General features: G+C 43.4%; 1 protein-coding gene across 5 annotated transcripts in view; it reads right to left on the bottom strand.

Annotated features, from left to right (window-relative positions):
- The window catches only part of pbx4 (pre-B-cell leukemia transcription factor 4), a 392839-nt gene that overhangs the window by 9284 nt on the left and 357812 nt on the right, over window positions 1–25743 (bottom strand). For 2 of the 5 annotated variants that reach the window (XM_038784746.1, XM_038784749.1), the window contains exons 6-8: window positions 24117–24276; window positions 14616–14728; window positions 6898–6987 (exon numbers count right to left, since the gene is read on the bottom strand). In XM_038784746.1, coding sequence (XP_038640674.1) covers window positions 6898–6987; window positions 14616–14728; window positions 24117–24276 — 363 coding nt within the window. The remainder of the gene's footprint in view (window positions 1–6897; window positions 6988–14615; window positions 14729–24116; window positions 24277–25743) is intronic. The other 3 variants (XM_038784748.1, XM_038784750.1, XM_038784751.1) reach the window with 3 other exon arrangements.

Here is a 25743-nt window from a genome sequence, read left to right as displayed (position 1 = left end):
CAAGAAATTGCAGAGCCGTTGGCAATGATCTTTTCGTCCTCACTGTCAACAGGGGTGGTACCAGGGGATTGGAGAGTGGCGAATGTCGTGCCCCTGTTCAAAAAAGGGAATAGGGATAACCCTGGGAATTACAGGCCAGTTAGTCTTACTTCGGTGGTAGGCAAAGTAATGGAAAGGGTACTGAGGGATAGGATTTCTGAGCATCTGGAAAGACACTGCTTGATTAGGGATAGCCAGCATGGATTTGTGAAGGGTAGGTCTTGCCTTACAAGTCTTATTGACTTCTTTGAGGAGGTGACCAAGCACGTGGATAAAGGTAAAGCAGTGGATGTAGTGCACATGGATTTTAGTAAGGCATTTGATAAGGTTCCCCATGGTAGGCTTACGCAGAAAGTGAGGAGGCATGGCATAGTGGGAAATTTGGCCAGTTGGATACGAACTGGCTAACCGATAGAAGTCAGAGAGTGGTGGTGGATGGCAAATATTCAGCCTGGAGCCCAGTTACCAGTGGCGTACTGCAGGGATCAGTTCTGGGTCCTCTGCTGTTTGTGATTTTCATTAATGACTTGGATGAGGGAGTTGAAGGGTGGGTCAGTAAATTTGCAGATGATACGAAGATTGGTGGAGTTGTGGATAGTGAGGAGGGCTGTTGTCGGCTGCAAAGAGACATGGACAGGATGCAGAGCTGGGCTGAGAAGTGGCAGATGGAGTTTAACCCTGACAAGTGTAAGGTTGTCCATTTTGGAAGGACAAATATGAATGCGGAATACAGGGTTAACGGTAGGGTTCTTGGCAATGTGGAGGAGCAGAGAGATCTTGGGGTCTATGTTCATAGTTCTTTGAAAGTTGCCACTCAAGTGGCTAGAGCTGTAAAGCTATGGTGTGCTAGCGTTCATTAGCAGAGGGATTGAATTTAAGAGCCATGAGGTGATGATGCAGCTGTACAAAACCTTGGTAAGGCCACATTTGGAGTACTGTGTGCAGTTCTGGTCACCTCGTTTTAGGAAGGATGTGGAAGCTTTGGAAAAGGTGCAAAGGAGATTTACCAGGATGTTGCCTGGAATGGAGAGTAGGTTTTACGAGGAAAGGTTGAGAGTATTAGGCCTTTTCTCATTAAAACGGAGAAGGGTGAGGGGAGACTTGATAGAGTTTTATAAGATGATCAGGGGAATAGATAGAGTAGACAGTCAGAGACTTTTTCCCCGGGTGGAACAAACCATTACAAGGGGACATAAATTTAAGGTCAATGGTGGAAGATATAGGGGGGGAATGTCAGAGGTAGGTTCTTTACCCAGAGTAGTGGGGGCATGGAATGCACTGCCTGTGGTAGTAGTTGAGTCGGAAACGTTAGGGACCTTCAAGCGGCTATTGGATAGGTACATGGATTATGGTAGAATAATGGAGTGTAGATTAATTTGTTCTTAAGGGAAGCACGGTAGCATTGTGGATAGCACAATTGCTTCACAGCTCCAGGGTCCCAGGTTCGATTCCCGGCTTGGGTCACTGTCTGTGTGGAGTCTGCACTTCCTCCCCGTGTGTGCGTGAGTTTCCTCCGGGTGCTCCGGTTTCCTCCCACAGTCCAAAGATGTGCAGGTTGGGTAGATTGGCCATGATAAATTGCCCTTAGTGTCCAAAATTCTATGATCAATGATTAACCTAGGACAAAAGTTCGGCACAACATCGTGGGCCGAAGGGCCTGTTCTGTGCTGTATTTCTCTATGTCTTATGGACGTACATTGTCTTTCCATGCTGAATACATCAGCGTCCCATCGGCCTATTCAACATAAAGTCCAATACTCCAGGTAAATTCAGCACAATGAGACCCTACACTGAAGAAAAGGCTCCAGCCCAGATAAGCTGAGCGATGGTAGAGATCAAGTCATCGGCACTGTGTTGGGTTTTAGGGACAGGGTATGATGGTGGGGCATTGAAAACTGTTCAGGGACGGATAATGGAGGGTGGGGCAATTGCAGGGGCAAGGAGGGAATTCTGTGGGGTGAGGATGGGTGATAAAGAGGTTTTCTGTATAGGGGTGGAGAGGAAGGGGGGTTTCCACAAGAACATATGAAATAGGAGCAGGAGGAGGCCATTCGGCCCGACACACCTGCTCTGTCATTCAATATAATCATGGCTGATCTTCTCCCTCAACTTCACATCCATGCTTCCCATATCCCTCGATTCCTGACAGCCAAAAAAATCTGTCTATCTCAGCCTTGAATATATTCAAGACTAGAGCATCCAGAACCCTCTGCGATGGAGAATGCCAAAGATTCACAGCCCTTTGGATGAAAATATTTCTCCTCCTCTCAGTCTTGAATGATTGACCCCTTATTCTCGGGATGTGTCCCCTCTATGTTCCACATTCTCCAGCCAGGGTAAAACTATCTCTCAGTATCCATCCCATCAAGCCCCCTTCGGAATCATCAGATCATCTCTCAATCTTCTAAACTCCAGATAGTACAGACCCAATTCACTCAGCGTCTCATTCCAGGGATCAATGTAGCATTACTGCCCCACCTCCAAATATATCATTCCTTAAAATTGTGCACAGGACTCCAGGTTTTCTCTCACCAATCCCAGGACGATTGTAACAAGACTTATTTGTTCCCCTAGTCGCCACACTCCGGCGACTGTTCGGGTACACAGAGGGAAAGTTCAGAATTTCCAATTCACCTAACAGCACATCTTCGGGACTTGTGGGAGGAAACCGGAGCACCCGGAGGAAACCCACGCAGACACGGGGAGAACGTACAGACACAGGGAGAACGTGCAGACTCCGGACAGACAGTGACCCAAGCCAGGAAGCAAATCAGGGTCCCTGGAACTGTGAAGCAATAGTGCTAACCACTGTGCTGCCGTGAGGGAGTCGAAGAGATTGAGATAGAAATCCAGGTTCACTTCCATCGACTGGCTTTTTCGGAGTTATCCTATTCTCAAACACACAAATACATTTCTCAAACGTGATTTTACTTTTGTAAAACTATGGTAACTTTGTGATTTCCCAAATGCATTGCAGAGACTTCCTTAATCATTTTCCTGACAGGTCAGTTTAACTGGCTTCTAGTTCCCTATAGAACATAGAACAGTACAGCACAGAACAGGCCCTTCGGCCCTCAATGTTGTGCCGAGCCATGATCACCCCACTTAAACCCACGTAACCCCGTAACCCAACAATCCCCCCATTAACCTTACACTACGGGCAATTTAGCATGGCCAATCCACCTAACCCGCACATCTTTGGACTGTGGGAGGAAACCGGAGCACCCGGAGGAAACCCACGCACACACGGGGAGGACGTGCAGACTCCACACAGACAGTGACCCAGCCGGGAATCGAACCTGGGACCCTGGAGCTGTGAAGCATTGATGCTAACCACCATGCTACCGTGAGGCCCCAATTTTCTTCCTTTTTTCTCCCCTATTTTCTCCCTTCTTTTCTTGAATAGTGTTGTCACATTGCTAACTTTTAATCTTTTGGGACGTTTTCAAGGGAATTTTGGAAAATCATAACGAATGGACCCACTATCTCCACAGCTCACTCTCCATTAAGTCCCGGGGACGTGTCGGTTTTCAGTCCTTTGACTTTCTCTAATACATTTGCTCTGCTGAAATTAAATACTTAATTTCCTCGCTCTTGTTAGACTCTTGGTTACTCTCTATTTCTGGACTATAATTTGTGGCTTTTGTGAAGACAGACACAAAATATTTGTTCAACGTCTCTGCCATCACCACATTGCCCACGATAATGAGAGGAGAGGCGGAGAGTCCTTCATGAAGGTTCGGGGTTATGAGGATGTGATACTGCTTGTGGGTGTTCTACGCTACGGGAGGGATCTCTGCATGGAGGACAGAGGGTTCACACGCAGACAGTATGGAGCTGGGGGGCTGGTGCGCGGGGGCGGGGCGGTGTGGAGGGGTTCAGGATATTTGAGCATTGGTGGAATAAAGATGGTGGGTTCTGTCTGTGGAACAAGACAAAAGGGGCTCTGCGAAGAGGGCAGAGGAGGAGGAAGAGTTTCATGTACATGCACTGAGTGGAGGAAATGGTTCCACATTGGAGGAAGACGAGAGGATTTGTTTTGTGCTCAAACAAAGGGGATTACAATGGGATGAGAGAAGAGCTAAGGTAGACTGGGAGCAAAGACTTTATGGTGAAACAGTTGAGGAACAGTGGAGAACCTTCCAAGCAATTTTTCACAGTGCTCAGCAAAGGTTTATACCAACAAAAAGGAAGGACGGTAGAAAGAGGGAAAATCGACCGTGGATATCTAAGGAAATAAGGGAGAGTATCAAATTGAAGAAAAAAGCATACAAAGTGGCAAAGATTAGTGGGAGACTAGAGGACTGGGAAATCTTTAGGGGCCAACAGAACGCTACTAAAAAAGCTATAAAGAAGAGTAAGATAGATTACGAGAGTAAACTTGCTCAGAATATAAAAACAGATTGTAAAAGTTTCTACAAATATATAAAACAAAAAAGAGTGGCTAAGGTAAATATTGGTCCTTTAGAGAATGAGAAGGGAGATTTAATAATGGGAGATGAGGAAATGGCTGAGGAACTGAACAGGTTTTTTGGGTCGGTCTTCACAGTGGAAGACACAAATAACATGCCAGCGACTGATAGAAATGAGGCTATGACAGGTGAGGACCTTGAGATGATTGTTATCACTAATGAGGTAGTGATGGGCAAGCTAATGGGGCTAAAGGTAGACAAGTCTTCTGGCCCTGATGGAATGCATCCCAGAGTGCTAAAAGAGATGGCTAGGGAAATTGCAAATGCACTAGTGATAATTTACCAAAATTCACTAGACTCTGGAGTGGTCCTGGCGGATTGGAAATTAGCAAACGTGACACCACTGTTTAAAAAAGGAGGTAGGCAGAAAGCGGGTAATTATAGGCCAGTGAGCTTAACTTCAGTAGTAGGGAAGATGCTGGAATCTATCACAAGGAAGAAATAACGAGGCATCTGGATGGAATTGTCCCATTGGGCAGACACAGCATGAGTTCATAAAGGGCAGGTCGGCCTAACTAATTTAGTGGAATTTTTTGAGGACATTACCAGTGCGGTAGATAACGGGGAGCCAATAGATATGGTATATCTGGATTTCCAAAAAGCCTTTGACAAGGTGCCACACAAAAGCTTGCTGCATAAGTTAAAGATGCATGGCATTAAGGGTAAAGTAGTAGAATGGATAGAGGATTGGTTAATTAATAGAAAGCAAAGAGTGGGGATTAATGGGTGTTTCTCTGGTTGGCAATCAATAGCTAGTGGTGTCCCTCAGGGATCAGTGTTGGGCCCACAATTGTTCACAATTTATATAGATGATTTGGAGTTGAGGACCAAAGGCAATGTGTCCAGGTTTGCAGACGACACTAAGATGAGTGGTAAAGCGAAAAGCGCAGAGGATACTGGAAGTCTGCAGAGGGATTTGGATAGGTTAAATGAATGGGCTAGGGTCTGGCCGATGGAATACAACGCTTACAAATGTGATGTTATCCATTATGGTAGGAATAACAGCAAAAGGGATTATTTCTTAAATGATAAAATATTAAAACATGCTGCTGTGCAGAGAGATCTGGGTGTGCTAGTGCATGAGTCGCAAAAAAGTTGGTTTACAGGTGCAACAGGTGATTAAGAAGGCAAGTGGAATTTGTCCTTTGTTGCTGGAGGGATGGAGTTTAAGACTAGGGAGGTTATGCTGCAATTGTATAAGGTGTTAGCGAGGCCACACCTGGAGTATTGTGTTCAGTTTGGTCTCTTTACCTGAGAAAGGACGTACTGGCACTGGAGGGTGTGCAGAGGAGATTCACTAGGTTAATCCCAGAGCTGAAGGGGTTGGATTACGAGGAGAGGTTGACTGGGACTGTACTCTTTGGAATTTAGAAGGATGAGGGGGAGGATCTTATAGAAACATATAAAATTATGAAGGGAATAGATAGGATAGATGGGGGCAGGTTGTTTCCACTGGCGAGTGAAAGCAGAACTAGGGGGCATAGCCTCAAAATAAGTGGAAGTAGATTTGGGACTGAGTTTAGGAGGAACTTCTTCACCCAAAGGGTTGTGAATCTATGGAATTCCTTGCCCAGTGAAGCAGTTGAGGCTCCTTCATTAAATGTTTTTAAGATAAAGATAGATAGTTTTTTGAAGAATACAAGGGATTAAGGGTTATGGTATTCGGGCCGGTAAGTGGAGCTGAGTCCACAAAAGATCAGCCATGATCTCATTTTTTTCTTTCTTTTAAAAAAATTTACAGTACCCAATTCATTTTTTTCCAATTAAGGGGCAATTTAGCGTGGCCAATTCACCTACTCTGCACATCTTTGGGTTGTGGGGCTGAAACCCACGCAAATACGGGGAGAATGTGCAAACTCCACACGGACAGTGACCCAGAGCCAGGATTGAACCTGGGACCTCGGCGCCGTGAGGCAGCAGTAGCCATGATCTCATTGAATGGCGGAGCAGGCGCGAGGGGCCAGATTGGCCTACTCCTGCTCCTAGTTCTTATGAATTATGTATGTGAAGATTAGGGAGATGGGTTTTCACATGCAGGTTTTGAGTTTCAATAACATGTGGACCGCACAGCGTGCACGCACACAGACATGCACACAGCGTGCACACGTACACAGCATGCAGCACACACACATGCACACAGCCAAGACATCACTGACACCACTAACTTTCACTCAAGCTATCTCTGATGAAAGCAAAGCACTGGTGGCTGCCAGCTTCTGTTAGGGACACCCTGGTTATTCCCAGAAACATGCAAACATGGTGACATTGAGGACTGAGAGAGTCGACCTTAACTAGAAATGACCAGAAATCAAAAATGACAAACAACTTTCAATTCATAAAAGGGGTAAAGCCACTTGGGTTTAAAATAAGGAAAGCTGACCCGTACATCTATACGTCTCGGGGTGTACATCTGGCTTGCTGCCATCTCATCACTGTATCCGCCTGTCTGGTGTATAACATGGCGCAGGGAATCCACCTAAAGAACAAAAAGAGGTCACTTTCGAAGTTCCTTCACAGATGACAGAGGGAAGATGCCGAGTTGTCAGTTTCAATATCTCATCCTCCAGCCCCCAGTTTCACGGTGATAGATGATGAACGGGGAACATTTGGATTTTACTTGTTGGTGGAAGCTGCTCCCCAGGCAGCACTGAGCATCTCAAACCCATGACAACAACCCTGACCTCAAAGCAAATTTCCAACTTGGATTCAACATCCACACCCAGCTTCCTTTTAAAGTCTCTCCCTGCAGTTAATCTTAATATTAGAACGGTAATGGACTGGGCACATTCTTAATTTACCTGATGTTGAACATTTTCTTTTGTTCTTTTAGAGGGGGCCATTATGTTTGTAGCTATGGGGTGGCACAGCCTTTTCACCCCCCCCCCCCCCCAAAAAAAAAACCTTATTCACCTCCAGCATTACTACTGAATTTGAAGTCTACCTTAAAAGGAGGCAGTCGATATAGAAAAGGCACTTTCGTTGAGGAATTGAGCTGATGGGTTTAGCAGTAATCTCTTCCTTTGTCTAAAGACAACCTTTGGGCCGCATTTAAAAGGTGACTTGGACAGACTTCTGCTCACCCCAAGTTATAAAATCTACCGACACCAGAGTATTCCAACATGAAACTCTGAATGTCAATGTGTTTGAGAACACTGCTTAGGAGAGTTTACGAGATTGCATTTCAAGGCAGCTTCTTGTGGAGGTTAATTTGTATAAATGGGCTCATTTCAGACTTTGCTTCTGTTCAGTCCTGTTTTAAATTAAAACACAAGGGTAAGTTTGAACATTGCTCCGACTGAAGAATTGACACTTTGTCCTGAAACAACACCATGTGATAAACTGCAAATGTTTGTCCGAAATTCCCATCGCTGGTATTTTGTGGAGGCATTTTTATCAGGTCAGATTAAAACAATGCTACTCCGGGGAATGGGGATTAAATAAAATATCCGAGGGAGCAAGAAATAGAAAGATTCCCTGATGGGGTGAGATGAAATAGGGTAGGAGGCTCAGGTGGAACATAAACAGCATAGGGTTAAATGGCTGCTGCTGTGCTGCACACACCATGTAATATTCTATGTAAACAGGGCAGTGCCTACGCTCAACAGTAGAGACAGAATTCATGAAGCATTGCATGGCCATTTTGTGATTATTACTCAGCCAGAACTTTGCAAACAAGAGATGGACAATGATGCATGCAGAGAATAATGCTCTTTCAAAAAGAAATTCTTAAAAGCTGCTGTAATGGTACATGCTGTTTTACAGAGAAGAACATGGGGAGGGGTAGGTAATTGGGACCTCTGTGCAATGGCTCCACTTTCCATATCCCTTAATTCTCTCAATATCCAAACTCCTATCAGTCTCTGCCTTAAAATATGCTCAACAACTGTGCATCCACATTCCTCTAGATGTGAGAATTCCAAAGAGCTACAACCGTTTCTCCTCATCTTCGTCTTAAATGGTCAACCCCCTACTCTGATACTTTGACCATCAAATCCTAGACTCCCCAGCCAAGGGGAAAATCCCCCACCATCTATCCTGTCAAGCCCCGTAAGAATTTCAGATGTTCTATGAGACCACTGATCATTCTACTAAATCCCAGGATATATAAACCCAGTCTATTCAATCTCCATCAGACAATGCTCTCATTGCAGGAATCATTCTCGTGAACCTTTGTTGCACTCCCTCCAATGATAAGGTGGCCAAAGCTGTACACCAGGTGTAGTCATACCGAGGCTTTAGATAATTGCAGAAAAAAGTATTCACTACTAATCTTCAAGACATTTGAAATAAAGGCCAGTGTATGTTTCCATAATTCTTGTACAAACATTTCCCGCTCTATTACCACTTAAAGATATTGTGCTTTTCTATTATTTTGTTCCATTGTGGATAACTTCATATTTGTACACATTATATTCCGTCTATCAGAATTTCGCCCACTTTGTCAGTCTACATCCCCTCTGCACATTCTCTCATAGCTTACTTTGCTCACTAACTTTGGATTTTCAACAACCTTGGTAACTCTGTCTAAGGCATTGCTCCAGGTTGTAAGTAGCTGAGGCCCAGGAACTGATTCTTCCAGTACCCTATTAATGACATCCTGTCCAACAGAAATTACCCATTTATTTTATTCACTGTTTTCTGTCTGTTAACCAATCCTTAATCCATGCCAATATATTGCTCCCATTCCTATGAACCCCCAAATTGTGTGGTACCTAAACAGGTGCTTTCAAAAATCCAAAAAACTATATTCACTGCTTTCCTCTTTATTTAACCTGCTAGCAACAACTTCAAAGAAATCTCTAACAGCTTTGCCAAACACAATTTCATCGACTCTGCCGAATGTTGTCATTTTCTGCAAACATTTCTTTAATAATATTCGAGCACATCTGGCCTCTAGCTGCCTGTTTTTGATTTCCTCCCTTTCTTGAATAGCGAGGAGTTAACAGAAACTACCTTCCAACCCATGGCGGTTGTTCTGGATTCAAGGGAATTTGCAAGATCAAAGCCAATACGTCCACCATCAATCTGACCCTTCCCCACTGAACCACGACCTCTTCCTCACTGACCCATGACCGGTTCCTCACTGACCCACGACCTCTTCTTCAGTTCAGGAGAAAGCCAACTCCACAGTTAAGGGTTACAAACCATTTCAGGCAGTCTACTGCAGTCAAACCAAGGCACATGCTATTCTGTATTTAAGGAGGTTCAGAGAGGGAATTATAGACCAGTTAGTCTAACATTTGAGCGTGGGAAATTTCTAGAGTCTGTAATTAAAGACAGAGTGATTGAACAAATCAGAAACTTGGCTGGTCAGCATGGATTTGTAAAGGTTAACTCAGCACCACAAACCTGATTAAAAGTTTTGAAGTGGTGACTATAGTAATGGATAAGGGAATATCCAGCAATGTTATTTATACGGGCTTCCAGAAGGCATTTGCTAAGTGTCTCAGAAGGGACTGTGAACTAAAGTTGAAGCTTGTGGGACTTTTGTTAACCAAAGGCATTAAAAGACATGGACAAAGGCAGGCTCATGGAGTTAGATCACAAATCAATCGCAATCTCATTGAATGAGGAAACAGGTTCCAGCAAGGACTAAATGGCCCACTCCTTTTTTAAATTCATTTATGGGACGTGGGCGTCTCTGGTTAGGCCCAGCATTTATTGTCCATCCCTAGTTGCCCTTCAGAAGGTGGTGGTGAGTTTCCTTCTTGAACCGCTGCAGTCCTGGAGGTGTTAGGGAGGGAGTTCCAGGATTTTACGCCAGTGACAGTGAAGGAACGGTAATATATTTCAAGTCAGGATGGTGAGTGACTTGGAGGGGAACCTCCAGGTGGTGGGGTTCCCAGGTACCTGCTGCTCTTGTCCTTCTAGATGTCAGTGGTTGAGAGTTTGGAAGGTGCTGCCTAAGGAACCTTGGTGAGTTACTGCAGTGCATCTTGTAGATGGTACATATGGCTGCCACTGTTCGTCGGTGGTGGAGGGTTTGAATGTTTGTGGAAGGGGGAGCAATCAAGCTTTGAACGCAATATATGCATCGGTAACCTGGAGACACAAGTGCTGCTTTTCTCGTTGAAGTATTGAAACATTCACCTGTTTTTCTTTGATCCATGTTAGGAACTGTGAAACCTGTCATTTCAAACCCCTCCATAAACTTCCCCTGCCTACCTTGGAGGCCTGCGCAAGCCGACGAGATCCCAGCGCTCCCCAAATTCGAATCTGTCGTGCAGTTCAAATTGCCATCTCTCCAACTGCTCTGGAGTTCCCTCCCTTTTCCTCTCTGCCTCCTTAACGGTATGTGTGTATTCCTTTTCAAGTTATGTTCATCTGTAATATCTCCAGTTTTGATAAAGGATTTACACTGAGTACTAACTGTTCACAGATACGGACAGATCTGCTGAGGATTGGTAGCTTTTTGTTTTGGTACAGTATAGCAGGATTGTGCAGGCCACACTATAGAGATACATGCCGACTATAGAAGGCTGAGTTCGGAGGTCCATTTGCTAGACTGCAAATTGGCAATAAAGTTTTGTTCTGTGAATTGCCAACCCCACTAAATAAACTCTGCCGCTGGGTGAAATGACAAATTTACATTGGTAATTGCAATTATAAATTTGGAAATAGCAATTTATAATTGAAATATGAATATATGGACAGCATGTATGCTTTTTAAAATGAGGCCAGAATTACATCTGCATCCTGATCCAATTATCTATCCCACTTCAGCTGAACACGGAGTATCAACTCCGTGCGTGCAATCCCAAGGTCGATCGATTGGTTTATACCTCTCAGATATTACGGTTAGCTGCAATCTGTTGCTGTCACACTTTCAATGCCATGTGCCAATAAACCCATCCATTCTCAAGTACACTTAAGTGGACACATTCAACAGAAGGCATTTCAGTGTGACCATCACTGGGTATCAAAGGGAGATGGATGTCCTCACGCACAATTGGGCTGCATCTGAATTATAGTGAAGGGTTTAATCTGTATTTTAAACCAATGTTAAAAAAAACAAGTGCATCATTCAATGGATAAGCAAGACAACAAATGTCAGTTCTCGAAATGTCAGAAGTGAGGAGAAAATAGGAGTGTGGGGATGAAAATTGACACACTGATTTAGATTAGAATGGATATGTTGGCCTGCTTAACCCTGTCCCTTTCCCTCAGTAATTTATCTCCACTAGTAGTGTCCATTATGTTCCTGACATTGTTAAAAGGCTATAAAGCCTCAATTATAACTGTGCGCTGTCTAACGGGTCATTTCCAATGAATGTCAGTATTGTAACCAGCTGACGTTACAGAATGGCATGTATTGCAACTAGCAGAAACCTAATCTGAAGCACTAGCTCACAGTGAGGTGGAGGGCAACTCACAATAGAAAGTAAAAGGTATAATGTAAAGTCGCCACAGTCCCAGATGCTTTCCCTTTTGAGGGGGGAGAGCTGACTGGTGGTGATTTAACCTGAGGATCACCAAACCCAGACGAGGGGTAAGGTTGAGAAGACGGGGTCTTCGTGAATAACCTCAGCCGGTACGGGAATTGAACCCGCGCTGCAGACTTCGCTCCGCATCACAAACCAGCCGTCCAGCCAAGTGAGATAAACTGGCCCCAATAGAGAGTACACTATCCGTGATCCCCTCTTCTTCCCATCCAGGTAGGAATTCCTATGCAGCCAATCACATGAAAATGAAGTGACCCACTGGAAGGGGCCACTCAGTTTTCCATGGCTCAAGCCAGTAGCCAAACCACAGGCCAACCACACTGCCCTCTCCACCTCTCACCCTGCGAGATCATTCCAGCCCATCCAACAGTCTCAGCATCTGCAGACCCGATGGGCCAAGTGGCCTCTTTCCCTGCAGTAAACGTTCTCTGATTCTATAAGGAGAGGTTTAACAGAATTTCACTGAGACATCAAAAATACTAGAGGGGGGAAAGAGGAAAGAAAGAAATTACCTCGCACAAATTAGGATGCCCTAAAGTACTTTATAGTCACTGAAGTAGTTTTGACGGGTAGAGACCATTATAATGTAGGCAGCCAAACTCCCACAAACAGGAACAAAATAAATGGCCAGGTAATGAGTTATTTTCGACAGAGTTGATTGAGAGATAAGTAATTGACCAGGATACTGTGGAGAACACTACGGCTCTTCTCTGAATGGGCAGATATGGTTCAATGTTTCATCTGAAAGCCATCACCTCTGGCAGTGCAGCACTCCCTCAGGATTATACCGAGGGAGTATAATTTCAATTACACGCCCAGGTCTCGGAGATCTGCACCTGCTAACTTCTGAGGGGCGGTTTCACTGGGTCACCAAAGATAAATCATCCCAAAGGAAAAACTTACATGACAGCGTCTATACGGCAATTCTCTCTTTAAACATTAAACACTCAAGATTTACAGCGAGAGTATAATATCCTTTGATTTCTATCAAATCACTGTCTCTTAATTGATCCATATCCAATTTTGAATAATTCTGAAAATGAGGCACCATTACTGCGAAGTGTTGGGGAAACTGCAGGAAGTAAAAAGCCAAAATACAGCGCTGTATTAAATAGTGGGTACGATTCAAGCTGCAATGGACCATCAACACTTTTCACAGGTCAAACAGCCGCAGCAATACACCATAGCAAAAGTAAGTCACTTAACTAGGAGATTTTGGATTTTAAATGTACTTCCCAAAGCGCTATCATCCCACTTTCAGCCCTCCCCTTCTAGTTTGTGCCCTCATATTAGTATTTCCTCTCAAGTTAGACCAATGGCACCTCACAAGCCAGGGAGATGGTCTGTGTGGGCGTCTTGGTCAACCCACCACTTTCGCTCAGCAACTTCCACCTCCTGCCAAGCTGGGGAAGCTCAATTTCAAAACGTCCACACCACACTGCTGCACAAAGCCAAAGGCTCTGCTCAAGAACACAGCTACTTTCCTCCTCCACTATTATTATTCTGCGATAGTTCCAGGGCAGCCAGCAGAGGTTCCACTTTCTTGTCAAGAGTTTCATTGCAGTATAAATGTAAGCCTACCTGTGACAATAAAGGTTATTATTATAAGTCTTCACTTGTGAGCCCAGACAGACAATTCAATCTTGTCCTCACACACCACTAGCACACAAATGTTTTAGCAGCGGGTCACTTGTCAGTAAACTGACTGGTGTATCTCTCAACAGCACCCATGCCAATTATATACACCCAGCACATACCAGCATCAAACCTAACCCTCACTCATGTGGATCATCTGCATACTGTTTGCCGTTGATACATTCAAGAGAGGGAGTGCAATTATTCAGGAAAATGGCTTTTAAGCAAATTCACCCAGATGATAATCCCAGTTCAATCAATCATAGCAAGTGGTGGATGGAACTAAATAGATTTGGACCAGCCAATGCCAAATTCAAAAGCATCTCCAACTGGAAGTTCCTATACTAAAACTGAGCACCATGATTTCTCATGGTTCTTATGAGGAGAGGTTGAGTAGACTGGGACTGTACTCGTTGGAATTTAGAAGGATGAGGGGGGATCTTATAGAAACATTTAAAATTATGAAGGGAATAGATAGGATAGATGTGGGCAGGTTGTTTCCACTGGCGGGTGAAAGCAGAACTAGGGGACATAGCCTCAAAATAAGGGGAAGTAGATTTAGGACTGAGTTTAGGAGGAACTTCTTCACCCAAAGGGTTGTGAATCTATGGAATTCCTTGCCCAGTGAAGCAGTTGAGGCTCCTTCATTACATGTTTTTAAGGTAAAGATAGATAGTTTTTTGAAGAATAAAGGGATTAAGGGTTATGGTGTTCGGGCCGGAAAGTGGAGCTGAGTCCACAAAAGATCAGCCATGATCTCATTGAATGGCGGAGCAGGCTCGAGGGGCCAGATGGCCTACTCCTGCTCCTAGTTCTTATGTTCTCAGCAAAAAGTGTACAGACATTAGGAGGGCCACATACTCAAGGATCTGCTGGCAGCTGCCATTACTCAGTTGGGTATTTGTAGACATTGACCCAAGTTATCAGTTAAGCTCTGGCCATAAAAGCTTTCACTTTTGCGGGTGGGGGTTTATTATTCTCATCTCTTTCAAAGGTCCGCACTCCAAACAAATCAGCCTAGGCCTACCTGTGACTGCACGTTAGCTCCAACTTGAGAACTCTGGTAAGAATCCCCATTCAGTGACTGCATGTTCATGAATAAGTCTCCAGAGTTTGGCATGTTAAAAGAACCAGAAGAACCTGGAAAGGAAAGAGTCAGGCACCTGAATCACGCACAGATCGCACACAGTACGCACTCCCCCTTGAGCCAAGCACAGAGTCAAGCTGAAAGTGCCAACAGGAAGGAGTTAGTTGAGACACAAAGCTGCATGCAGTCAAAATGACCAGATTTAAAATTTCTGCATGCTCACCATATCTGTTAAATAGTTACATGCAAGGGCTCACTTTGGTTCACTTATTCATTAACTTAAGTGATAGTAGGAAAAATAACTTTTCAGTTGAGAGCAATTAGTTTTTATTATTTTGACAGCACCGTTCCTCGTTTGAGGTGTACCTTGAAAAACATTTTTTAAGAGTCGAGACATCATGCAGAATTAGTAACTGGAGGAAAAGAATGAAGTGATCAGACAATGCCCCTGAACCATGCACCTCAGCACAAGATTGGCTCGAGTCCACCAATCCACTGCTATATGCAGGTTGTGGAGAACGTCACCGTGTTTGTGACAAGAAGCCTGATCCATGGCAAAACCCCCAAACCTGGATCAGCACATTCCCACTCGTTTCAGGAACCTTGCAACAAGCTTTTATGGTCTGTACATTATGAATGGTGCGCTTACTTTAATTTTTATCAAAGCTCCTGAATGTTTCATCCCAAAGGCTCACCCACTGAAGCTGGTGTACACGTATGCTTTTGCTTACAGTCTGTGCCCATAACTAAAAAGGAAGCAGGAATGGACCTTTCACCTCGGCTGTGAGCTATACTCAAAGTTAAGCACCTCAAATAGAACTGCTAGCCAGCGAAGCAAAGCTCGCTGATTACGCCCAAACTGTCCTATTTGAGCCGCACTAACTGAGAAAGGCTGGTCTGGTTGATTTAAGCCTATCCTTCAAGAAATACACACTTACAATGCCTGATGATCACTTTATTGTTCATGGTGCAGCAGATAGGGGAGGAGTTTACTAAACACCAAATAGGGTCCACAAGCCTAGACAATGATAACGCGCATGCAAGCTCCTGGTTTCAGGAGCTTTAGCAGTTTGGTACAGTTAGCTGTCAATGAAGCAGCAACACACTAGTATCTCCATATCTCCAATAAGTTCCCAAGAAGCAGATGTCGCACATCAGAAAAACTTACAAAAGTAGCATTATTGCCAATTCAAAGCCAACAACATTCTTGCATATTGGAGGAGATAAATGGCCTGCATCGGAGTTGAACATCATGCATCAGTTCCACACACAATGGCAACAGATGGGATTGATGAATGGAGCATTATAGTGTAGGACAAGATGGTTTGGAATTCCAAAACTGTTTGAAAGATAACCACGTACCCCCAATTTTCTATATTGCATTGGTGGTAGCAGTCATTGACATTTTCACCTTCCTGTTTAACCATCTAGGTGATCAAAATTAATGCGGCTGAAGCTTTCTATTTAATGAATGCTGCTGGAGATCTCGAAGATATGGACCATGCACCAGAAAACTGCTCTGGAGATGTGAGTTGCCCTAATCAATCCAGTAGTATATTTGATCATTCCAGTTGTGACATGGTGAATAAGCCCACAACACAATAGTGAAATGAAGCATACTTATTTCCTCCGTGGTGATAGCACAGTGGTTAGCACTGTTGCTTCATAACGCCAGGAACCCGGGTTCGATTCCCGGCTTGGGTCACTGACTGTGTAGAGTTTGCACGTTCTCCCCGTGTCTGCGTGGGTATCCCCCGGTTTCCTCCCACGTCCTGAAAGACGTGCTGTTAGGTAATGTGGACATTCTGAATTCTCCCTCATTGTCCCTGAACAGGCGCCTGAATGTGGTGACTAGGGAGGGGCTTTTCACAGTAACTTCATTGCAGTGTTAAGGAAATGTAAGCCTACTGTGACAATAAAGGTAATTATTATAAATAGGAGGAGTGGGCCATTTGGGCCTCCAAGCTGTTCCACCATTCAAGAAGATCATTGCTGATCTTCAAAGCCAATTCACTTTGCCTGCACTATCCACATATTGCTTAATTCCCTGAGTATCCAAAAAATCATTGACCTCTGTCTTCAACATACTCAACAGTTGAGCATGCACAGTTCTCTGAAAAGAAGTGAGAATACTCATTTTACTTAGCCTGATGATGTCCCTTTTTGCCTGCAATTGACACCCAACCTAGCACTAATCCTCAGTGTCCTGCTTGTGAAAGAAGCAACATTTGCCACACCGGTGCTCTGTTTCGTCCATGCTTGGCACATGGACACAATGAGCTATTAGTCCTAAAGCCATGGCACACTGAATATTATATCCAGGAGCCTGATTGGCTGGCCAGCGAGGGAAGCAACAGAATTGCTGCCATGAGTAAATGAGTAATATTGCAGGTATCCCCTGTGGTGGCCCAGAAGCAGTCAGTACCTCAAGAATAGAGGGCCACGGTCACCTTGTTAGCCACCTGCAGTCCCTTCCCTATGTTTAGGGATGGCTGTAAGTCTCCCTGAAGCATGGCTCTGTAACTGCCTTCCTTATAAACCTCATTGTGAGGGGGAGTGTTTCTCAGTCATTGTCCAGGTAGCTGTGCACAGACCTTTAGATGTGATGTGTGAAATAGCAATGTGTGTATATCAAGAACACTCTAGCTGCCTTCTCTGCTTATGCCTACCCTGCATCTCCTGGTAGAAACAGTTCCAGACCTCCGGTTGTTAAAAAGAAAACTCAACATGGTGTATAAAGTTACCAAGAACAATGAAAATGCAACAAAAGTACTGTCATGGGACTGTCCCTTTAAGAAATGTCTTTGTCTTATCACATGGCTTCAGTGATGTCATTGTGTGGGTGGAGCTGGGCTGTGGCTCTGAGAGTTTTACTTTCGCATTGGTTTTGGACTGCTTTGAACCGCACAGGTTGAAAAAAGTGTTTTTCTCTATCTTCATTTTAAAAGCTGTTCCAGCTATTTGGTAACTTAAAAGAGATAATTGCTTTTTGGAAGGAATTCAAATCTGAAGTTTGAAAATGGGAACAGAATATCAATAACAAGTGCAGTGAGAATGCAGTATATTGAAAAGGGGTTGCTGGTTTTACTTGGATTTTGTTATTGAATTGGAACAGTTAAAAGGGGGGGGGATTCATTCAGGGTTACACACAGATTACTGTAGCTGTGTGCGGTCTTTATGTTTATAATTGATAAAAATTCTTGCTGTGTGTGTTTATACAAATGTTAACTAAGTTCTTAGAATAAAGCTTGTTTATTTTGATTTAAACTGCCCAAGAAGACGGTTGAATAACACCTGAAAGGCAGACTCTTCCCTTTTCCTAGCCAAATTCACAAAACTTTATAGGTCAGGTGAACGCCAAAATATACTTTGGAGTTTTTTTAAACACAGGCCCATAACAGTACAACACAAAAGTTTAATTAAAACATTTCATGAGGATGAAGTGACTAAATACTGGAACTGCCATATTCTTAATTACAAGTAGTCCATCCATTGTATACGTTACACTGAAATAATTAATGTCATCTCCTTCATCTTGAACAATAGATCCCTGCACAAACTCAGAATCCAGTTTCACAACCACCGAGACAGAACACTTGAAACTGTAGCGATTGCCTAGATTCCAACTTGCAAAGAACAGGATATTCGGATCAGCATTGTATTTAATGAGTAGCTGGCAATGATGATGGAGTTCATATTTCTAATGTCATTTACTACCCAGTGTGCATGAGAAAATACAAAAACCCATGAAAGATCTGATTCTCAGCAACAAAGTTAGTGTTCGGGAAGATAACACTCTTCCCCAACAATATCTGGTATTGAAGATGATGCATTCCACATCAATATCTGGTATTGAAGATGCATTCCCCATCAATATCTGGTGTTGAAGAAGATGCATTCCCCATCAATATCTGGTGTTGAAGAAGATGCATTCCCCATCAATATCTGGTATTGAAGAAGATGCATTCCCCATCAATATCTGGTATTGAAGAAGATGTATTCCCCATCAATATCTGATATTGAAGATGCAGTCCCCATCAATATCTGGTGTTGAAGATGATGCATTCCCCATCAATATCTGGTATTGAAGATGCTGCATTCCCCATCAATATCTGGTATCGAAGATGCTGCATTCCCCATCAATATCTGGTGTTGAAGAAGATGCATTCCCCATCAATATCTGGTGTTGAAGATGATGCATTCCCCATCAATATCTGGTATTGAAGATGCATTCCCCATCAATATCTGGTATTGAGGAAGATGCATTCCCCATCAATATCTGGTATTGAAGAAGATGCATTCCCCATCAATATCTGGTGTTGAAGAAGATGCATTCCCCATCAATATCTGATGTTGAAGAAGATGCATTCCCCATCGATATCTGGTATTGAAGAAGATGCATTCACCACCAATATCTGGTATTGAAGAAGATGCATTCCCCATCAATATCTGGTGTTGAGGATGCATTCCCCATCAATATCTGATGTTGAAGAAGATGCATTCCCCATCAATATCTGATGTTGAAGAAGATGCATTCCCCATCAATATCTGGTATTGAAGATGATGCATTCCCCATCAATATCTGGTATTGAAGATGATACATTCTGCATCAATATCTGGTATTGAAAAAGATGCATTCCCCATCAATATCTGGTATTGAAGATGCATTACCCATCAACATCTGGTATTGAAAATGCATTCCCCATCAATATCTGGTATTGAAGATGATGCATTCCCCTTCAACATCTGGTATTGAAAAAGATGCATTCCCCATCAACATCTGGTGATGTAAAAGGTGCACTCCCCATCAATATCTGGTGTTGAAGAAGATCCATTCCCCATCAATATCTGGTATTGAAGAAGATGCAGTCCCCATCAATATCTGGTATTGAAGAAGATGCATTCCCCATCAATATCTGGTATTGAAGGTGCTTTCCCCATCAATATCTGGTATTGAAGGTGCATTCCCCATCAATATCTGGTATTGAAGGTGCATTCCCCATCAATATTCTGTATTGAAGGTGCACGGTAGCACAAGTGGATAGCACTGTGGATTCACAGCGCCAGGGTCCCATGTTCGATACCCCGCTGGGTCACTGTCTGTGTGAAGTCTGCACGTTCTCCACGTGTCTGCATGGGTTTCCTCCGGGTGCTCTGGTTTCCTCCCACAGTCCAAAGACGTGCAGGTTAGGTGGAGTGGCCATGCTAAATTGCCCTTAGTGACTAAAAAGATTAGGAGGGGATATTGGGTTATGGGGATAGGGTGGAAGTGAGGGCTTAAGTGGGTCGGTGCAGACTCGATGGGATGAATGGCCTCCTTCTGCACTGTATGTTCAATCAATCTGTCTATCAATATCTGGTGTTGAAGAAGATGCATTCCCCATCACTATCTGGCATTGAAGAACATGCATTCCCCATCAATATCTGGTCTTGAATAAGATGCATTCCCCATCAATATCTGGTATTGAAGACGCATTTCCCATCAATATCTGGTGTTGAAGATGCTGCATTCCCCATCAATATCTGGTATTGAAGATGATGCATTCCCCATCAATATCTGGTATTGAAGAAAATGCGTTCCCATCAATATCTGGTGTTGAAGATGATGCATTCCCATCAATATCTGGTGTTGAAGAAGATGCATTCCCTATTAATATCTGGTCTTGAATAAGATGCATTCCCCATCAATATCTGGTATTGAAAACGCATTTCCCATCAATATCTGGTGTTGAAGATGCTGCATTCCCATCAATATCTGGTGTTGAAGAAGATGCATTCCCTATTAATATCTGATGTTGGGGAAGATGGATTCCCCATCAATATCTGTTATTGAAGTTGCATTCCCCATCAACATCTGGTGTTGTAAAAGGTGCACTCCCCATCAATATCTGGTATTGAAGATGATGCATTCACCATCAACATCTGGTGTTGTAAAAGGTGCATTCCCCATCAATATCTGGTATTGAAGATGATGCATTCACCATCAATATCTGGTGTTGAAGAAGATGCATTCCCCATCAATATCTGGTATTGAAGAAGATGCATTCACCACCAATATCTGGTATTGAAGGAGGTGCATTCCCCATCAATATCTGGTATTGAAGGAGGTGCATTCCCCATCAATATCTGGTATTGAAGAAGATGCATTCCCCATCAATATCTGGTATTGAAGGAGGTGCATTCCCCATCAATATCTGGTATTGAAGAAGATGCATTCCCCATCAATATCTGGTATTGAAGGTGCACGGTAGCACAAGTGGATAGCACTGTGGATTCACAGCGCCAGGGTCCCATGTTCGATACCCCGCTGGGTCACTGCCTGTGTGAAGTCTGCATGTTCTCCACGTGTCTGCATGGGTTTCCTCCGGGTGCTCTGGTTTCCTCCCACAGTCCAAAGACGTGCAGGTTAGGTGGAGTGGCCATGCTAAATTGCCCTTAGTGACTAAAAAGATTAGGAGGGGATATTGGGTTATGGGGATAGGGTGGAAGTGAGGGCTTAAGTGGGTCGGTGCAGACTCGATGGGCCGGATGGTCTCCTTCTGCACTGTATGTTCTATCTATCTATCAATATCTAAACAGGGGCTGTTTAGCACAGGGCTAAATCGCTGGCTTTGAAAGCAGACCGAGGCAGGCCAGCAGCAGGGTTCGATTCCCGTAACAGCCTCCCCAAACAGGCGCCGGAATGTGGCAACTAGGGGTTTTTCACAGTAACTTCATTTGAAGCCTACTTGTGACAATAAGCAATTTTCATTTCACTTTTTGAATATCTGGTGTTGAAGACGATACATTCCCCATCAATATCTGGTATTGAAGAAGATGCATTCACCATCAATATTTAGTATTGAAGAAGATGCATTCCCCATCAATATCTGGTATTGAAGAAGATGCATTCCCCATCAACATCTGGTATTGAAGAAGATGCATTCCCCATCAATATCTGGTATTGAGGAAGATGCATTCCCCATCAATATCTGGTATTGAAGAAGATGCATTCCCCATCAATATCTGGTATTGAAGAAGATGCATTCCCCATCAATATCTGGTATTGAAGAAGATGCATTCCCCATCAATATCTGGTATTGAAGAAGATGCATTCCCCATCAATATCTGGTATTGAAGAAGATGCATTCCCCATCAATATCTGGTATTAAAGAAGATGCATTCCCCATCAATATCTGGTGTCACGCCCTTTTTATTTATAAATTTAGAGTACCCAATTCATTTTTTCCAATTAAGGGGCAATTTAGCGTGTCCAATCCACTGATTCTGCACATTTTTGGGCTGTGGAGGCGAAACCCTTGCAAACACGTGGAGTGTGTGCAAACTCCACACGGACAGTGACCCAGAGCCGGGATCTGGTGTCACACCTGACCAAATTAAACACTGCCGACTCAGTAAGAGACAAGAGTGAAAATGAAACCCCAGTTGGACCAACGGCAAAAGGCAACAGTTCCGCATTCCTGTGAGGTGCATGGTTTTTTATTGCTGGGCAAAATAAAAATATTGATGTGCTGAACAGTATATGAAGCGTTGTGCAGATGTCATGCACTATGTTGTAACTTCTGGCTGCATTCCTCAGGAGAGGCATTATCTGGGGCAGATGTACCAAAGAGTACACACAGCAAGGGCCAACTTGGGGGATCTAAAATATGTCCTGCCTCCACTGTCATGTTGTTAAGACATTATTTGAATTGTGTGATAAAATCTTGAATACAGTGCACGGCTGGGTAAACTTATATCCAATTCAACTATTTGGTACATTCTGGAAGTTTGTGGGGTAGGGGTGGCAGGGATGGCTTTAGTTTCTGCTTCCTACCCCTCTCCGACAATACAACAATTACCATATTACTTGTTATATCATGGCACTGATTTCACAGATTACTGAACTAAATTTTGTACTTAATTTTCCTTTCAAAGCCAATTCAGTCACAAGTTTAAGAGATGATTGCACTCGTTCCAAGGCAGTTCTCAGATAGAAAATCGCCTCAACGTTCCCTTGCACTGCCCGGCCCAATTACCTCCCTTCTACCAGTCATTGAGTCAGTGGGAAAGGCTTCAAGGTCACCTCTAAATTTGAGTTTCAAAGTGAAATCAGAAATCAAAACAAAACAAAAACATACTCTGACTCAGAGGAATGCATACTTCATGTGCTTGACTTTACATGAACACGTGGTGACTCTATTTTTATACTGACCAGGCTTGTCGGTGTACATGATCATTTGTGGTCACCAGGCAGTGTAATGAATAAACTCATTTCATAACCAGAAATTAAGCTAATGGCTTAATTTATAACAACTTTATTTCTGTGCCCTCTACTGTGCGGGACAAAAATAGCATACCAATCAAATCGGGAGCTGTGGATTAAGCAAATATCATTTTTCTTTAAATAAATTTCAAGTGCCCAATTCGTTTTTTTCCAATTAAGGGGCAATTTGGCATGGTCAATCCACCGACCCTGCACATCTTTAGGCTGTGGGGGTGAGACCCACGCAGACAATGGAAAATGTGCAAACTCCACACGGACAGTGACCCGGGGCCGGGATCGAATCCGGATCCTCGACGTCTTGAGGCAGCAATGCTAATCACTGCGCCACCGTAAGCAAGTATAAATGTACTCATGAGTTACACATAGTACGAGCCCAAACATCTTCACAATACCACACAATGAGTTCTTTTGTAAGCTTCGATTGGAAAATATTATTTTAAATGTACTTTTGAGGGGGGCGGTGGGGGGCAATCGTAGCTCTCAAGGTAGCGGTTAGGTTAGGTGCATTGGCCATGCTAAATTACTGCTTAGTGTCCAAAGAAGTGCAAATTAGTTGGATTGGCTATGATCAATGTGCCAGGTTACGGGGATAGGGCAGGGGAATGGGCCTAGATAGAGTGCTCTTTTAGAGGGTCGGTGCAGACTCGATGGGCCCAATGGCCTCCTTCTATACTGTCAGAATTCTATTTTCTGGATTGTCAAGAGCTTTAATGTGGGGTAAATATCGGCTATTCTGTCGACCATTTCAGCAGATACCTCGAGGAACATTGCTATCATTTGCAATGGTGTGCCACTGGACAGATGAAGAAGATCAGTCTGCAAATTCTGATGACACCAACATTACGGCATGTTATGAGGTATACGACATGTGAGAGAAGCCAACCAATCGCCGAATTTAACAAGCAAATAATTTCATTGAGATCATGAATAACGTGACTCAAAAAACGAACAGGATTTAATTAGAATTACGCACTTTAATTAATGCTTACTTCCCAATATAACTGTCCTTCAACAACAAATAAGATAATTTGAAATGTGACACTCCATTTGAATGACATTCTTAGAACAAATGGTATTTTTTCTTGTAACTGAACGTTGGAATATATCAGCAGCTGATTCCACAAACAGCACTCTGCCTCTCTGCGTGTATACATGCAAGACTCAGGGAGGCTTACCTGAATTGGGCGTGGACGGGGAATTTGCCTGACTCCCTTGATGGGCCACTACAGTTGTGGCGTCTGCCGCTGTTTTGGCCGCATAAAGGTTGGCCTCCTCCTGGAATTTGCCGATGTTTTTCTTATACCTTATTCGCTTATTACCAAACCAATTCGACACCTGTTGTTTGAAAGATGAGGTAAATTAATGAAAGACATTCGATTAATCAAATTAAAGGCAGAGCAAATTAGCAGGTAGCGCAACCCCAGATCTTACAATGAGAAGGAGGAGCTCTCCAAGATGGGGACAAAAGGGCAGTCTTCACGTGCTTTCGCCCTGTCACAGATTATTTTGTTTTGGTTTTGGTAACAGTAAGGATTGAATTTACGCAACTTCATTCCAAATTACACCTGCGTGGACAGAAGGAGATCAGATATAAAGAGCAGAGTGACAGAAGTGAAATTCTGAAGCCATTTTGGGAAGTAAGCAAAGGCCCAAATAAAAGGATATTGAGATTTGAGCAGGGTGAAAACGAATGTGCAAAGTTTAGTTCCCAATAGGGGATCTGAAGTGGCTGTGGAGGGGATAAGGACAAGGTGCAGTGCAGAGAAATAATCAACATTGCAAGACCTGCTTAAATGCAATAAATGTGTAATTGTCGTGCAAGTAGGGTGGAGACATCCATCAAGTTTCTCATGGGACCCACTGTCCAACTTATTTAATGAGGCTCAACTTGGTACTAGATTCAAATAGATATCCAAATTCAAATAACAGAAAAACAAATCTTGCCGTTATATAGCACTTTTGAATCAATAAGTTATGGGACCCAGAGAGTCGAGTACAAAATCAAAGCTATCACTGCAGTATAGTTCTGTGGGACTTCTACATGGTACATACAATGCTTCAGGTGAGATATAAACCAAGGTCCCATCTAACTATTAAGAAAATCTGGGCCGTTTTCTTGGTGACCTCGTCTGTATTTATCCCTCAACCAATATCACTTACCAAATATCTGTTCATTTACCTAATTTTTGCTTGTGGGATATTCCTGCGTGCAAATTGGCTGTTATATTTCCTTATGTTGCAGCAGGGACCACACTTCAGAAAAGTAATTCATGGCTGTAAAATGTTTTAAGATATCTTGAGAACATCAAAGGCAGTTTTTATCAATACCAATTATATATTATGACTGTGAACTGAATTTAGGGGGTTTAATTTCAAAGGTTGCAGATGACACAAGGCTTGGAAATGTAATAATCTTTAATAATAATCTTTATTGTCACAAGTAGGCTTACAATAACACAGCAATGAAGTTGCCGGGAAAAGTACCTGGTTACCACACTCTGGCGCCTGTTCGGGTACACAGAGGGAGAATTCAGAATGCCCAATTCACCGAACAGCACGTCTTTCAGGACTTGCGGGAGGAAACCGGAGCACCCGGATGAAACCCACGCAGACACGGGGAGAACGTGCAGACTCCGCACAGACAATGGCCCAAGCTTGGAATCGAACCTGGGACCCTGGCGCTGTGAAGCAATAGTGCTAACCACTATGCTGCCCATGTAGTCAATTGAGGAGGATAATAACAATTTTCAGCTGGTATTGGCTGGTGAAATGAGCAGATGCATGACAGATGACATTTCATGC

Source organism: Scyliorhinus canicula, chromosome 25 (assembly GCF_902713615.1).
Source record: "Scyliorhinus canicula chromosome 25, sScyCan1.1, whole genome shotgun sequence".
Taxonomy (NCBI): domain Eukaryota; kingdom Metazoa; phylum Chordata; class Chondrichthyes; order Carcharhiniformes; family Scyliorhinidae; genus Scyliorhinus; species Scyliorhinus canicula.
Note: the sequence above shows the minus strand (reverse complement) of the source record. Positions and strands in the feature narration are given on the sequence as shown.